This window comes from Salvelinus namaycush, chromosome 24, assembly GCF_016432855.1.
Source record: "Salvelinus namaycush isolate Seneca chromosome 24, SaNama_1.0, whole genome shotgun sequence".
Lineage (NCBI taxonomy): Eukaryota > Metazoa > Chordata > Actinopteri > Salmoniformes > Salmonidae > Salvelinus > Salvelinus namaycush.
Window position 1 is genome coordinate 25,527,663 of NC_052330.1, and position 15,436 is coordinate 25,543,098.

General features: G+C 42.0%; 1 protein-coding gene across 1 annotated transcript in view; it reads right to left on the reverse strand.

Annotated features, from left to right (window-relative positions):
- Nucleotides 1-283: 283 nt before the first annotated feature.
- The window catches only part of opn8b (opsin 8, group member b), a 50,199-nt gene continuing 35,046 nt past the window's right edge, over nt 284-15,436 (reverse strand). Inside the window, exons 2-4 of the mRNA XM_038962657.1 lie at nt 3,079-3,372; nt 2,146-2,471; nt 284-691 (exon numbers count right to left, since the gene is read on the reverse strand). Coding sequence (XP_038818585.1) covers nt 284-691; nt 2,146-2,471; nt 3,079-3,372 — 1,028 coding nt within the window. The remainder of the gene's footprint in view (nt 692-2,145; nt 2,472-3,078; nt 3,373-15,436) is intronic.

A 15,436-nucleotide genomic window follows, 5' to 3' on the forward strand; every position in this document is an offset into this window, starting at 1 on the left:
CTCGTTTCAAATGATATACTGTATGATGTCCTCTCTCATGACAATCTATAATTCCTCAGGGTCTAAATTATTATAAAAGTTCACCATTGTCTCTAAAAGTTTTCGTCAATTCAGCATTCTGTGAAACCTCATCTCATCACCGACACCCACGGGTAGAGTTCACCAAGTTCAATGGTGAACTTTTATGGTCATTTAGACCCTGACTGGATGAGGAATGATAAGATTGTCATGAGAAAGGACATCATACACTATACCCCTTACCCCCTCCCTCCCCGAGGCCTTCCTATTGGCTGTCGAATGAGTTTAACCTGGTCTCCATCTCCCGGCTCTTCCCAGAGGACAACTTATCCTCAGTGGTCCTCCCAACCACCGTGGCCACCACCTTCTCCCCCTTCTCCGTCCGGCTGCCGTCACACACCAGGTAGATGGCGTTGTCCGTGATGTTGTTCCTGGCGCTGGAAGCATGACATGCGTTGGATCTACCACACAGCTGCTTCACCTCCTGCTTAAAGGTCTTGCTGAAGATATAGTAGATCAGGGGGTTGTAAAGAGTGGAGGACTTGGCAAACAGGCAGGGCAGCATGGTCACCTCAGGGGGGATGAACTCACTGCCCCTGACAACAGACACCAGGCTCACCAAACCGTATGGAGCCCATGATAAGATGAAGCCCAGGCTGATCAGGACTGCTATCTGTAAGATAGAAGAAACACTGTGAAAATGGGCAGGCAGAGAAAACTATCTGAAACAGAGGGTAGAAAGCAAACTAGTTAAATATACTTTGAAGACCATGCAGTTGAAACATTGTTGTTGAATCCATATCTTCAGTTAAAATCTGATTTGGACACTGTCCCTGAAACAGGATTTTGAACGGTGGGATTTACTTTCTCTTTCTTAGGGCATAGGAAATAACACTGTTAAAATGAATGTATTACCTATGTTTTTATACTTATTTCAATGTATTCCTATCTTTCTGACAAAATATTTTTTTTATCTCCATAGATAAACTGATATCTGCTTTTATCTGGAACAAGAAAAAACCTTGAATACGTAAGAGCGTATTGCAGAGATCTCGCCCCCAGGGTGGTCTAGCACTTTCAAACTTTTTCAATATTATTACTGGGCAGCTAATATAAGAATCGTTCTATATTGGATGACAGAAATCCCGGATGTTACAGGCCTGAAATGGTTGACCTTGGGGATTTCATCCTGTGGCCCCACCTCCTTAGCTGCCTTACTCTGTTCTAAACTAGCTGAGACCGTTTCCAAATACATTAAAAACCCTATTGTGAAACATTCTCTAACAATCTGGAAATAGTTCAGGCGATCGTTTGGTCTCAGTGAATTTTCAACTTGTGCCCCATTATTAAAGAACCATACATTCTCTCCATCATTATTAGAGAGCAGGCAGGCATAAGTTACGAACAACAAACACAATTGCATTTTATCGATGGCAATTTGAATGCACAGAGATACTGTGACGAGATCCTGAGGCCCATTGTCGTGCCATTCATCCGCCGCCATCAACTCATGTTTCAGCATAATAATGCACGGACCCATGTTGCAAGGATCTGTACACAATTCCTGGAAGCTAAAAATGTTCCAGTTCTTCCATGGCCTGCATAATCACTAGACATGTCACACATGTTTCTTTGGATCGACGTGTACGACATCGTGTTCCAGTTCCCGCCAATATCCAGCAACTTCGCACAGCCATTGAAGAGGAGTGGAATAACATTCCACAGGCCACAATCAACAGCCTGATCAACTCTAGGAGATGAATCCCACTGCATGAGGCAAATGGTGGTCATACCAGATACTGACTGGTTTTCTGATCCACGCCCCTACCTTTTAAAAAAAAGATATCGGTGACCAACAGACACATATCTGCATTCCCAGTCATCTGAATTCCATAGATTAGAGAATCATTTATTTATTTCAATTGACTGATTTCCTGATATGAACTGTAACTGTTGCATGTTGCATTTATATTTTGGTCAGTATATATAACGTATAAAGTTAAAAGTATGTGTAAATAGGCCTGTATAATGTCCATATTCTAGTCCTTTAAAAAATATATTTAAATTAAGATGGTGTGACAAAAACAACTCTATAGGAATTCAACTCCAAGCCAGCAAGTCACTCACTATGAGAAGGCGGCGGTGCATCTTGATGATGTTTGGGATATTTTTGCTGTGGTCGAGGGACTTGTAGGTAATGTACAGCTTCAAGGCAATGCCAAAGTAGCAACAGAGGATGATGAAGGAGGGCCCCAGCAAGTTGAAGGAGAAGACGGAGATGACGAAGGAGAAGCCTTGTTCCTTCATCTCTCCCCAGGCCAGGGTGCAAGAAAGGCCGAAGGGCTCTGGACCGTACCGGCCCCAGCCCAGGAGAGGGAAGCAGGCCCACAGCAGGGCATAGAGCCACGTCCACAAACACAGCAGCTTCACGTTCCTCCGGCTGATCTTCTCCTCTAGGGAAACACACACAGACAGTTGGTCACTAAGAGGTTTAGTGGGAGAGCAGTACTTCCTGTGTGGCTCAGCTGGTAAGAACACTAGCAATGGAAAGGCCATGAGCTCAAGTCCTGGAGGGATCACATACGCATACCAAACATGTAAGCACTCACTTACTGTAAGTTGCTCTGGATAAAAGCGTCTGCTAAGTGGTATATATTACACTTCTGACCTCAAGGTCCGGATTTTAGACATTTTCCCGGATCTCTGTAGTGTGAGAGTGAGAAAATAATTTGAGGAGCTTTATATAGTTTATCTGTTGCTATTTCTGGGTTGTACTCTTCAAAAACAAGAGGTATTTTTCAGGTTTAAATGCTGCGTGGGCATTGAGAAATCAGTTGGGGCCCCTAACCACACACCACTTTTGTAAATGCTTCCTTGTTTGTGTGTTTTTTATTCCAAACATCCACAATTACTTTCCAAAATGTTCCTATGATGACAAGTGGTGGTATCACTCACTCACTCACACAGCCTATACACAAACTGACTCAAACACACACAAATTCCAATGGTCCTAACATCATTCCCTGTGGTACTCCTGCTCCACATGCTCTATGTACTCACTGGGAGACTGGAGGCTGAGGGAGACGACGAAACGCACCACAGCCATCACGGTCATGGTCATTATGCTGGCCGTGCCAAAGAAGAAGCCTACCAGGCCGTAGTAGATGCATGTGGTGTCTCCTCCCAGCCAGTGGTGGTTCCAGGCCGAGGCCACAGCCAGAGGGTACATGGCGACAGCAGCTCCCAGGTCTGTCACCGCCAGGTTGACACTCAGCAGCTCCGGGGGCTTCATGTGAGATGAGTGCTTAAATGCCATAATAAGCACCAGCAGGTTCCCCACAATGGACAATATAGCTAGAGAGAGGGGAGAGAGAGACAAAGAGGGAAAGTCCCAACACCCAGACCAGACCCAACAATCCCACCAGGCTAACATTGGTTATTTTCTTGTCTGGGTAAACACTAAATTATTAGGCATTCAAAAAGCACATGAATCCCTCCGGAGAGAAATTGATTTGGTCAACATGGTCTCCACGTGATTCCAACATACCTTCAATGCCCAGACCCGTGTAATGGTTTAGTGAAAGAGATTACATAAAGTTAGCACACGATAGAGCAATACGATGAGCCATAGAGAGTTAACCGTTTAATTTTCAGACAACACAGATGGTTAACTGAAGATCAGACCTAGATTCCTCAAGCTGTCATGGCGATTGGACCATTGAGAAGAAACCTCTGTTTACCAACAGGAAAACATCAAGGTTGTATAAACTGTGAATCTTTTCTCAATGGGTCTTTTGTTGTGCCAATGAATGGCGAGCACATTCAGTTTTGTTTGATTGGGAGTATTTGAGGTCATCAGTAATAGACAAGAAAACAGGTCTGATAGGATCTGACAAGGATCCCATTTTGAGCCTAATATAATTTCCAGATAAAAGAAATATGAAGAGTATATGCCTCTGGCAGAGGTTCTTCGTCTGAGTAAATTAATGTGGGCCAAAAAATATCACGTTACCTTTAACTCTAAATACACAGGAGTTAGATAAGATAAAGTAAGATCGAGTTCGGACTTCAGCATGATATTGATAACTCAATAAAACATTGTAAATTGGTTTCATTTCAATGCACATTGAATTAAATAAAAAAGCTATTGGAAAAACAAATCCCGTTTTCTGTGGTATACCCCACACAGCTGCAGGTCAAATGGAAGGAAAGAGACATCCCACTAAAATCAGCAAAGAAGATACCTGATTCCTGGACAAGGACAACGGTGGAAATGGCAATGAATGAACTGTATAGACTACAGGACAGCCTCTCAACAGACAATGTACGACAGATGGGGCACTGGAATACTTGACTGTTTAGGCTACTGAAACACGCTTTTTGAAAATACAATCACAGCACCACTCAGGAGATCTGTCTAAATGAATAACACTTTAATGACTATTGGTTATGCAGCTTAAATGACAACCAATTCATTGGTAGGCTATAGCCATGATCTAAATGTTCAAGTAACAAACTGACAAATGAACAGGACAACATGATGATTGCTATGATCTGGACAATTATTTGCGAATGCTCCCCAGCCGATAGGCTCCAAAGGCCTGGGTGGATGGAAAGAATTTAAACGGCCCATATGTGAAAAAAGACTGGGAGGGATCAAATGTCATACAGCCTAAGAACCTGAAAATGTAAGCACACAGTACTTTTTCCCCCGTTGCTTTTACTCCCAATTCTTTTTAAATGTATTTACTTTTGCCCTAATACTGGTGTCTTCGCCCAAGACATTAGTGACCACTGACCCGTCGTTTGTGTTAGAGATGTGAGAAAACAACAATCCTAGCCTCATGTCATCACAAAGAGGAACTATAAAAACATCAGTGAACAGTTTTTTTTAAACATTTTCTTTATTTTAGTGACATTGCTTGTATTTCAGCTATCCCTGAACCTGATTTAGCTTTGAGCCTTTTTGCAGATGTCTTCCACACTATTGTGGATAATCATGCTCCCTTCCGAAAATTAAGGGTTAAAGCTAGATCGAATGCCTGGTACACTCCGGAATTATCAGAAGTCATTCATAAAAGAGTTGATGCTTGGGTCAAGAACAAGAACACATGCCTAGGCCTGGACTGGCAAGCTTTTAAGCAACTGAGGAATCATTGTGTAAAACTAATCAGAAAGGCCGAATCTGATTATTATGTAACCGCTCTTTGGATTGCAATGGGAACATGGCTAAATTCTGGAATACTGTCAAATCCCTGAAGGGTTCTACTTACTCCTTTGGGCCACAACAAATTTATTTAAACACTGGTCTCATTACAAAAAAAGAAAAGTCATCATTGATGCAGACTCATCTCTTCAGTAGGTCCTATGATTGAGTGTAGTCTGGCCCAGAGTTGCGATGGTGAATGGCAAGACACTGGAGCGACGAACTGCCTTGCTGTCTCTGCCTGGCCGGCTCCCCTCTCTCCACTGGGATTCTCTGCCTCTGACCCTATTACGGGGTCTGAGTCCCTGGCTTACTAGTGCTCTTCATGCTATCCCTAGGAGAGGGGTTGAGTCACAGACGTGATCTTCCTGTCTGGTTTTGCGCCCCCCCAGGCCTGTGCGGTGGAGGAGATCTTTGTGGGCTATACTCAGCCTTGTCTCAGGGAAGTAAGTTGGTGGTCTGTTGATATCCCTCTAGTGGTGTGGGGGGCTGTGCTTTGGCAAAGTGGGCGGGGCCATATCCTGCCTGGTTAGCCCTGTCTGGGGATATCGTCGGACGGGGCCACAGTGTCCCCCGACCCACCCCTGTCTCTGCCAAAGCACAGCCCCCACACCACAGTCTCCAGTATCTATGCTGCAATAGTCTATGTACTGGGGGGCTAGGGTCAGTTGTTATATCTGGTGTAATTCTCCTGTCTTATCTGGTGTCCTGTGTGAATTTAAATATGCTCCCTCTAATTCTCTCTCCCTCCCCTCCCAGAGGACCTGAGCCCTAGGATCATCCCTCAGGACTACCTGCCCTGATGACTCCTGGCTGTCCCCAGTCCACCTGGTCGTCCTGCTGGTCCAGTTTTAACTGTTCTGCCTGCGGCTAGGGAACCTTGACCTGTTCATCAGACGTGCTACCTTGTCCAGGACCTGCTGTTTTCAACAGTAACTAAGGTACAGCTCCAAATCTCTCTCTCTCTCTCTCTCTCTCTCTCTCTCTCTCTCTCTCTCTCTCTCTCTCTCTCTCTCTCTCTCTCTCTCTCTCTCTCTCTCTCTCTCTCTCTCTCTCTCTCTCTCTCTCTCTCTCTCTCTCTCTCTCTCTCTCTCTCACACCTGCTGTCTCGACCTCTGACATTTACTCCTGAGGTACTGACCTGTTGCACCCTCTACAACCACTGTGATTATTATTTGACCATTCTGGTCATCTATGAACATTTGAACATCTTGAACAACAATCTGGCCTTAAATGGCCATGTACTCTTATAATCCTTAACCCGCACAGCCAGAAGAGGACTGGCCACCCCTCAGAGCCTGGTTTCTTCCTAGGTTCCTGCCTGTTTGGGGTTTTAAGCTGGGATTCTGTATAGCATTTTGTGACATCTGCTGATGTAAAAAGGGCTTTATAAATACATTTGTCTGATTGATTGAGAGGATCTGCAGAGAAGAATGGTAGAAACTCCCCAAATATAGGCGTGCCAAGCTTGTAGCGTCATACCCAAGAAGTCTCGAGGATGCAATCACTGTCAAACGTGCTTCAACAAAGTACTGAATAAAAGGTCTGAATATTTATGTAAATGTGTTATTTCAGTTCTATATTTTTTATACATTTGCAAACATTTCTAAAAACCTGTTTTTGCTTTGTCCTAATGGGGTATTGTGTGTAGATTGACGAGGGGAAAAGCATTGTATGTCAGTGGCAGTCAGGGGCATTTTTTTTCATGAGCATGGCCTTATTCATATTACAGCATATTGAATGAGTGTCATTCATATTCCATTCACCCAGTTCAATATAAGATTTTTGGCTACAACATGTTTTGGGTACGACATGTTTTGGCTACGACATGATGCTAAAATTTTCCCTATACCCATCATGAGGTTGCTACATAATAGCCTATGAATGAAAGTTTACAACGTAGTTGCACACAGGTTGAGAGAGAAATTTGAGATGACAGACAGTGACACATTCAATACCGCCTTGCACACTCTTGCCTGCATCTAGCTGATATAGGGTGTAATCATAAGTTCAACAGTTGCAACACATTCAGGTACTGTATGTTAATCCTGTTTCATTCTGTTTGCTTCCATTTAAGAAAAGTTTTTCAACAGAATCGGCAGAATGAATACACGCCTGATCACACAAGCACAGGTCCCTTTCATAGCAGCCACGTTGTATTCCTTCTTGCATCTATGCCCTCTCCACCTCTTACCTTTTTCCTTCGCTTGTTGACTTCAATGTACAACACATCTGCTATATGTGACCAGGCGAAAACACCTTTCCAAGCCAAACCATATCATAACCGCTACACACAGCCTACATCGTTGTTACCATATGAGCTAAAGTAACATCATAGTCAACATAGCCAATAGAACTAACGCATTAGTAAACCTGCTACAATCATGCAGTACAGTGTACAGTCAGTAAGCAGTTTAGCAGTTACACCGGCGGGCCCCAGTGGCAATAAATTAGTAAAACCAAACACTTATCTTGACTTGGAAGAGTTCCAGTGTTGTGTTGGATAGTCATAGCCAGCTAGCTAACATTGCATCCCTTTGTTTGAGCCGGGTGTTTGAGTAGGCTAAACTAGCTAGCTGCATGTGCTATCTAAGTAAGTGAACATCACGTGTGCTCCCTCTCTGTCCTCTAGGTCACCAGGCTGCTCATTATGGTGCATACCTGTCACCATCGTTACGCACACCTGCGCATGGACTCCATCACTTCCCTGATTACCTTCCCTATATACAGTTGAAGTCGGAAGTTTACATACACTTAGGTTGGAGTCATTAAAACTCATTTTTCAACCACTCCACAAATTTCTTGTTAACAAACTATAGTTTTGGAAAGTCGGTTAGGATATCTACTTTGTGCATGACACAGATAATTTTTCCAACAATTGTTTACAGACAGATTATTTCATTTATAATTCACTGTATCACAATTCCAGTGGGTCAGAAGTTTACATACACTAAATTGACATACACTAAATTGACAACAAAGTCAAGGTATTGGGGTGGCCATCACAAAGCCCTGACCTCAATCCTATAGAAAATGTGGGGGCAGAACTGAAAAAGCATGTGCGAGCAAGGAGGCCTACAAACCTGAATCAGTTCCACCAGCTCTGTTAGGAGGAATGGGCCAAAATTCACCCAACTTATTGTGGGAAGCTTGTGGAAGGCTACCTGAAACGTTTGACCCAAGTTAAACAATTTAAAGGCAATGCTACCAAATACTAATTGAGTGTATGTAAACTTCTGACCCACTGGGAATGTGATGAAAGAAATAGAAGCTGAAATAAATAATTCTCTCTACTATTATTCTGACATTTCACATTCTTAAAATAAAGTGGTGATCCTAACTGACATAAGACAGGGAATGATTACTTGGATTAAATGTCAGGAATTGTGAAAAACTGAGTTTAAAAGTATCTGGCTAAGGTGTATGTAAACTTCCGACTTCAACTGTATGTCACTCCCTTTGGTTCCTTCCCCGGGCGTCATTGTTTCTGTTTCTGTTTCATGTCTGTGTGCTGTTAGTGTTTCTTGTTTTGTATTATGTTCTGATTATTTTATTAAAACACTCACTCCCTGAACTTGCTTCCCGTCTCTCAGCGCATAACGTTACAGTGAAAGTGAAAGTAAAATGACAAAATATAGGTCTCAATCTCTCTCTCTCTTGCTTCTCCATTTTTGAAGAAATGAATTTGTTCAAAACTGTTAAACTATTGACTTTCTCTATTGTCATGACGTGGCCCTCTTTGGGTATAGCGAGTGCCTTCCCCCTCTCTCTCCCTCTTACACCCAGGTTCTGTTATCTCAGGTCGTAAATTCCTAGAGCACTCTCTTCCCCCCCGGTCATGCAGTATAGAGAGTGGGTTCATAGAGAGAACAAAGGAACTTCTTCTACATCACAGAACTTGAGAACTGAACAATGTCCATGTTTTGGAGAAAGCGTAAACGGTCGGTGGAGAATCCAGCTACGACCGGTCCATTTTGTTTAATGTTTGTGACCTCATTGAGAGACAATACAGCCACATTACCATAATTCTGTTTATACAGGAGCCTCCGTTATGAGATGTGTATTTAATTATTGTATAAAATGAATGAGTAAAGATTAAACTATTTGTGAAATTATGTAATGTGATTTTAAACTGTTTAATGAAAGAGAATCCAATTCCCTTTAAAGTTATCTAAGTAATTGGCCCGCCCCATGAGCACAGACATTGATCTGGCATCATGGAACAGCCTTTTCTGCTGTTCCGAATAAAACCCCACCTAGAGAAATCATCTGCAGACCATGCGTACCTCGATTACCGAGAGGGCTAAGGTTTGAGTAGAGACCATGCGTTCCTCGGTTGTTGAATTCCTAACCAAACCACGTGGAGCATTGGCTACACTGGTGGAAATGGTTAAACTCTGAGACTATCGATACCGACAGAATAAGAGCAAATTTTTGATACTAATTACTAGTCTGCAGCTAGAATTTATGTTGACTGTATGCGAAGACCGACAACCGCCGAAACATCTATTCTATAAGAACATTTCTGAATGGGACTCTGAAGTATCCATTCTAACCACAAAAGACTCCAGGGACGCAAAGAGAAGATCAGATGAACTTTTCAACAGAAAGACGGACGACTCCAACAGAGATTATGACGACACACTTAACGTAAATATATATATTGATTGCAATTATTCCCGAATGAGTGAGCGTTCATGTGCAAAGGATTAGCATTTCAATTATTATAATTATCAACTTTGTAGTGTCTCTTGTCTTTCCCGGCCTTCTCAGTCCGCACCCACTTTCCTTATAATTTCCTTGTAACCATATATATTGTTGTTTGTTTATGCATTTCTGTGATTATTTAGTTAGTTAGTAAATAAATGATTAAAACAATTGATGTATGGATGATTCATAGTGAAGGCTGGGTTTGTGCAGATAACCAACCATTTACGACGTTTGGAATGAGACTAACGTGAGGTAAAGAATGATTCATTAATTAGAAGACTAACGGATCAGATATTAAAATATCTGAAAAGTTATATTAGGAAAATTATAACTTTGTAATCTGAAGATTTTCTTTGGTGCCCCGACTTCCTCATTATTTACATTTACATGATTAGTTTAATCACGTAATAATAATTACAGAGAATTGATTTGATAAAATAAGTCTTCACTTTAATGATGTCAAAGACACAACACTATCTTTGAGTCAACAACTCACCACATGTTATGCAGTGCAGTGCTAGCTAGCTGTAGCTTATGCTTTCAGTACTAGATTAATTCTCTGATTCTTTGATTGGGTCGACAACCCGTCAGTTCATGCTACAAGAACTCTGATAGGTTGGAGGACATTCTCCGGATGTTGTCATAATTACTGTGTACGTCTATGGAAGGGAGTGAGAACCATGAGCCTCCTAGGTTTTGTATTGAAGTCAACATACCCAGAGGAGGACAGAAGCTAGCCTCTGGCTACATCATGGAGCTACCTTACAGAGTGCTGCTGAGGCTACTGTAGACCTTCATTGCAAAAGAGTGTGTTTTAACCAACTATATATTTAGTATCGTTTTTTTTTTCTTCCCCCCACTATTTTTATTTTTACGAAATTCATTGAGGAGGATGATCCTCCCCTTTCTCCTCTGAGGAGCCTCCACGAATGTACAGTACCAGTCAAAAGTTTGTATACCCCTACTCATTCAAGGTTTGTTTTACTAAATATTTGTACCATTTTCTACATTGTAGAATGATAGTGAAGACATCAAAACTATGAAATAACACATTGAATCATGGTGTAACCAAAAAAGTGTTAACCTGTTATGGCTGCAAGGGGCAGCACTGAGTAACCTGGAAAGAGGTGGCCATTTCAAACGGCCTCCTACTCAATTCTTGCTCGTACAATATGCATATTATCATTACTATTGGATAGAAAACACTCTCTAGTTTCTTAAACCGTTTGAATTATTTCTCTAAGTGAACCAGAACTCTTTCTGCAGCCCATTTCCTATCCGGAAGTGAGATTTCCAAATGCGAGGTCTCTCTTCAAGAGCTTGTCTATAAAAGGGCATGTCACTTGGGACTATAGAAACACATCATACGCCTTCCCTTGGGTGTCATGCGGAAGTGAGAGCAGAAATGACTTGAATATCTCGTTCAGGGATTGAATACATCATCTTTGAGTGAGAGGTCCGCCATTATGTTTTGTTTCGAAGGCGCGAAGTTGGACCTGGAATTGCCTCCTGGAAAACCGTCGTTATAGGTGAATATGATCTCTGGCTTCGATTTTACTTGATACATGTCACAATATCATCCTAAAGTATGTTTTTTCAATATAGTTTAATTATATTATTGAAATTTATTCGGGACTTTAGACGTGATTCGTTGGAAGAATTTTTTCAAGAAGGAGAGGTTAGCGCCGCACGGCCAGTGTGCTTGCTAATTCAAGAGGGAAATAGTTCGTTCTGGATCCAAACAAAGAAGGTTCTGGACAATGGACCCCTTTACAACATTCTGATGGAAGATCAACAAAGATAAGGACCCAATTTGGGATGCTATTTCATATATCTGTCGAGCTGTGCTATCGCTACCGATTACTTGGAATCAATGCTGTTGTGTGTTAGCCATTGCAGTAAGCTAATATAACGATATATTGTGTTTTCGCTGTAAAACACTTAAAAAATCGGAAATATTGTCTGTATTCACAAGATCTTTGTCTTTCATTTTGCTATACACCATATATTTTTCTGAAATGTTTTATGATGAGTAATTAGGTAGTTGACGTTGGTGTCTGTATTTACTCTGGCTACTCCCGTGCTATTTCTGACTGTAGCTATGATGGTAGCATCAATGTAAAACTGATTTATAGCTCAAATATGCACATTTTTCGAACAAAATATAGATTTATTGTGTAACATGTTATAGGACTGTCATCTGAGGAAGTTGTTTCTAGGTTTGTTTGGTTGGATCTTGGTTAGTTAGGTTGGCTTTGTGCATGCTACCTGTGCTGTGAAAAATGTCTGTCCTCTTTTGTATTTGGTGGTGAACTAACATAAATATACGTGGTGTTTTTGCTGTAAAACATTTTAAAAATCGGACACGTTGGCTGGTTTCACAAGATCTTTATCTTTCAAATGCTGTATTGGACTTAAATATTTAAAAAAAATAGATTTTGAATTTCGCGCCCTGCAATTGAGCTGGATGTTGTCATAAGTGTACCGACCTCGGGCTTGCAGCCATAAAAGGTTAAACAAGTAGCCACCCTTTGCCTTGATGACAGCTTTGAACACGTTTGGCATTCCCTCAACCAGCTTCATGAGGTAGTCACCTGGAATGCATTTCCTTTCCTTCTTAATGCGTTTGAGCCAATCAGTTGTGTTGTGACAAGGTAGCGGTGGTATACAGAAGATAGTTCTATTTGGTAAAAGACCAAGTCCATATTATGGGAAGAACAGCTCAAATAAGCAAAGAGAAACAACAGTCCATCATTACTTTAAGACATGAAGGTCAGTCAATGCGGAACATTTCAAGAACTTTGACCGTTTCTTCAAGTGCAGTCGCAAAAACCATCAAGCGCTATGATGAAACTGGCTCTCATGAGGATCTCCACAGTAAAGTGAGACCCATAGTTACATCTGCTGCAGAGGATAAGTTCATTAGATTTACCAGCCTCAGAAATTGCAGCCCAAATAAATGCTTCACAGAGTTCAAGTAACAGACACATCTCAACATCAACTGTTCAAAGAAGACGTGAATCAGGCCTTCATGGTCAAATTTCTGTAAAGAAACCACTACTAAAGGACACCAATAATAAAAAGAGACTGGGTTGTGCCAAGAAAACACGAGCAATGGACATTAGACCGGTGGAAATCTGTCCTTTGGTCTGATGAGTCCAAATTTTAGATTTTTGGTTCCAACCGCTTTGTCTTTGTGAGACGCAGAGTAGGTGAACAGAGGATCTCTCTACATGTGTAGTTCCAACCATGAAGCATGTAGAAGGAGGTGTGATGGTGTAGGGGTGCTTTGCTGGTGACACTGTCAGTGATTTATATAGAATTCAAGGCAAACTTAACCGGCATGGCTACCACAGCATTCTGCAGCAATAGGCCAGTCCATCCGGTTTGCGTTTAGTGGGATTATCATTTGTTTCTCAACAGGACAATGACCCAACACACCTCCAGTCTGGGTAAGGGCTATTTTACCAAGAACGAGAGTGATGGAGTGCTGCATCAGATGACCTGGCCTCCACAATCACCCAACCTCAACCCAATTGAGATGGTTTGGGATGAGTTGGACCGCAGAGTGAAGGAAAAGCAGCCAACAAGTGCTCAGCATATGTGAGAACTCCTTCAAGAATGTTGTTAAAGCATTCCAGGTGAAGCTGGTTGAGAGAATCCCAAGAGTGTGCAAAGCTGTCATCAAGGCAAAGGGTGGCTACTTTGAAGGATCTCAAATATAAAATGGTTACTACATGATTCCATATGTGTTATATCATTGTTTTGATGTCTTCACTGATATTCTACAATGTAGAAAATAGTAAAAATATAGAAAATCCAAACTTTTCACTGGTACTGTATGTGCTATTATTTCATTGTGGCTAGGAATTTATATCCATCCATCTCCACGATTTTGTCTGTTGGGAAATGTTAATATTGGTGATCAATATTAGAGAAAGTGTTCTAATCTAGGTCTAATTGCTGCAAAAATTTGTATAGCCATCAATTGGAAACGCCTCATATTCACACTCAATAACAAACTGGAGGACTGAACTATCTAGTTACATCCCACTAGGTGTCAGGTTCTCCCTAGGAGAGGTGGGTGTGGAGTCAGGCGCAGGAGAGTGAGAATTGCAGGAAGGGCGTTTATTTACAAGTCCAATAAAAAACAGGCACAGGACCACAACAGGACCACAAAAACACCTGTTCAACAGAACAAACCAAACGCAACCCAAACAAATGACAGATACGCAAACAATCCCGCACAAAACCTAGAGGGTAGGGCGAGATTAAATACCCCACAATTAACCTAAACTCGACACAGGTGAACAACAAGACAGACAAAACCAAACGAAAAGGAAAAGGGATCGGGGCAGCTAGTAGACCGGCTACGATGACCGCCGAGCGCTGCCCGAACAGGGAGAGGAGCCACCTTCGGTGGAAGTCGTGACACTAGGTTTCTATATACTATGAAGTCAAACAAAAACCAGACTTATATGACAGAGTTTGGAGGCCATATGTGGACCATCTCGGGGAGTGTGGTGCTTAAGTGGAAGTGACGGCTACTTGTGCCGCGCTTGCGTGCCGGTCGGGGCTCGGGGGTTTCCAAATTTCTGATTGGTTGTGGTTGTGCGCATGTCGCGTTTGTGTTTTTGTGTGTGATTGTGGGCAAGTGTAGGCATGTTTTTGTGTTTTGTTTTTGCAGTGTATTGTTTCTGTTTGTGAATGTCAGTTTATTTTGGATAGATTTTTTACTTTAATATTTTGTTCAATATAAAAAAAAGTTATTTGTGAATGTTGAACCATTATCAAAATAAACATATTTTCTAGCGAATTTGCCATAATATTGTCTAGATAAGGGGTGGGCAATTCCAGTCCTCGAGGGCCTGATTGGTGTCAGTTTTGCCCCAGCCAACACATCTGACTCCAATAATCACCTATTCATGATCTTCAGTTTAGAATGCAATTTGATTAATCAGCTGTGTTTGCTAGGGATGGAGAAAAAGTGACACCAATCAGGCCCTCGAGGACTGGAGTTGCCCACCCCTGGTAGATGATGCACTGATTTCTCTTCATGGACAGTACTGTACCCTACCCTGGTGATCAAAGTAGTGCACTATAGAGAATAGAGTGCCATTAGAGACACAGCCTATGTTCCGTTAAGAATAGATGACAGGAGAGGAGAGGAACCTCTTGAAGCCATTAATGGCAGCATCACTCAGGTTAAGTGCCTGTGTGTGTGTTTGTGTGCATGGATGTGAGTCCCATCCTAAATCAGTCCTGTTCCTGAGGGACTGTGAGGAGTGTCTCTCTACGTCTACCTGAGGGACTTGTGGATGACATTAGATCAGTCAGGCCTACTAATCCAACTAATGACTCTCTCATACATGCTCTCACACACTCACACACACACACACACACACACACACACACACACACACACACACACACACACACACACACACACACACACACACACACACACACACACACACACACACACACACACACACACACACA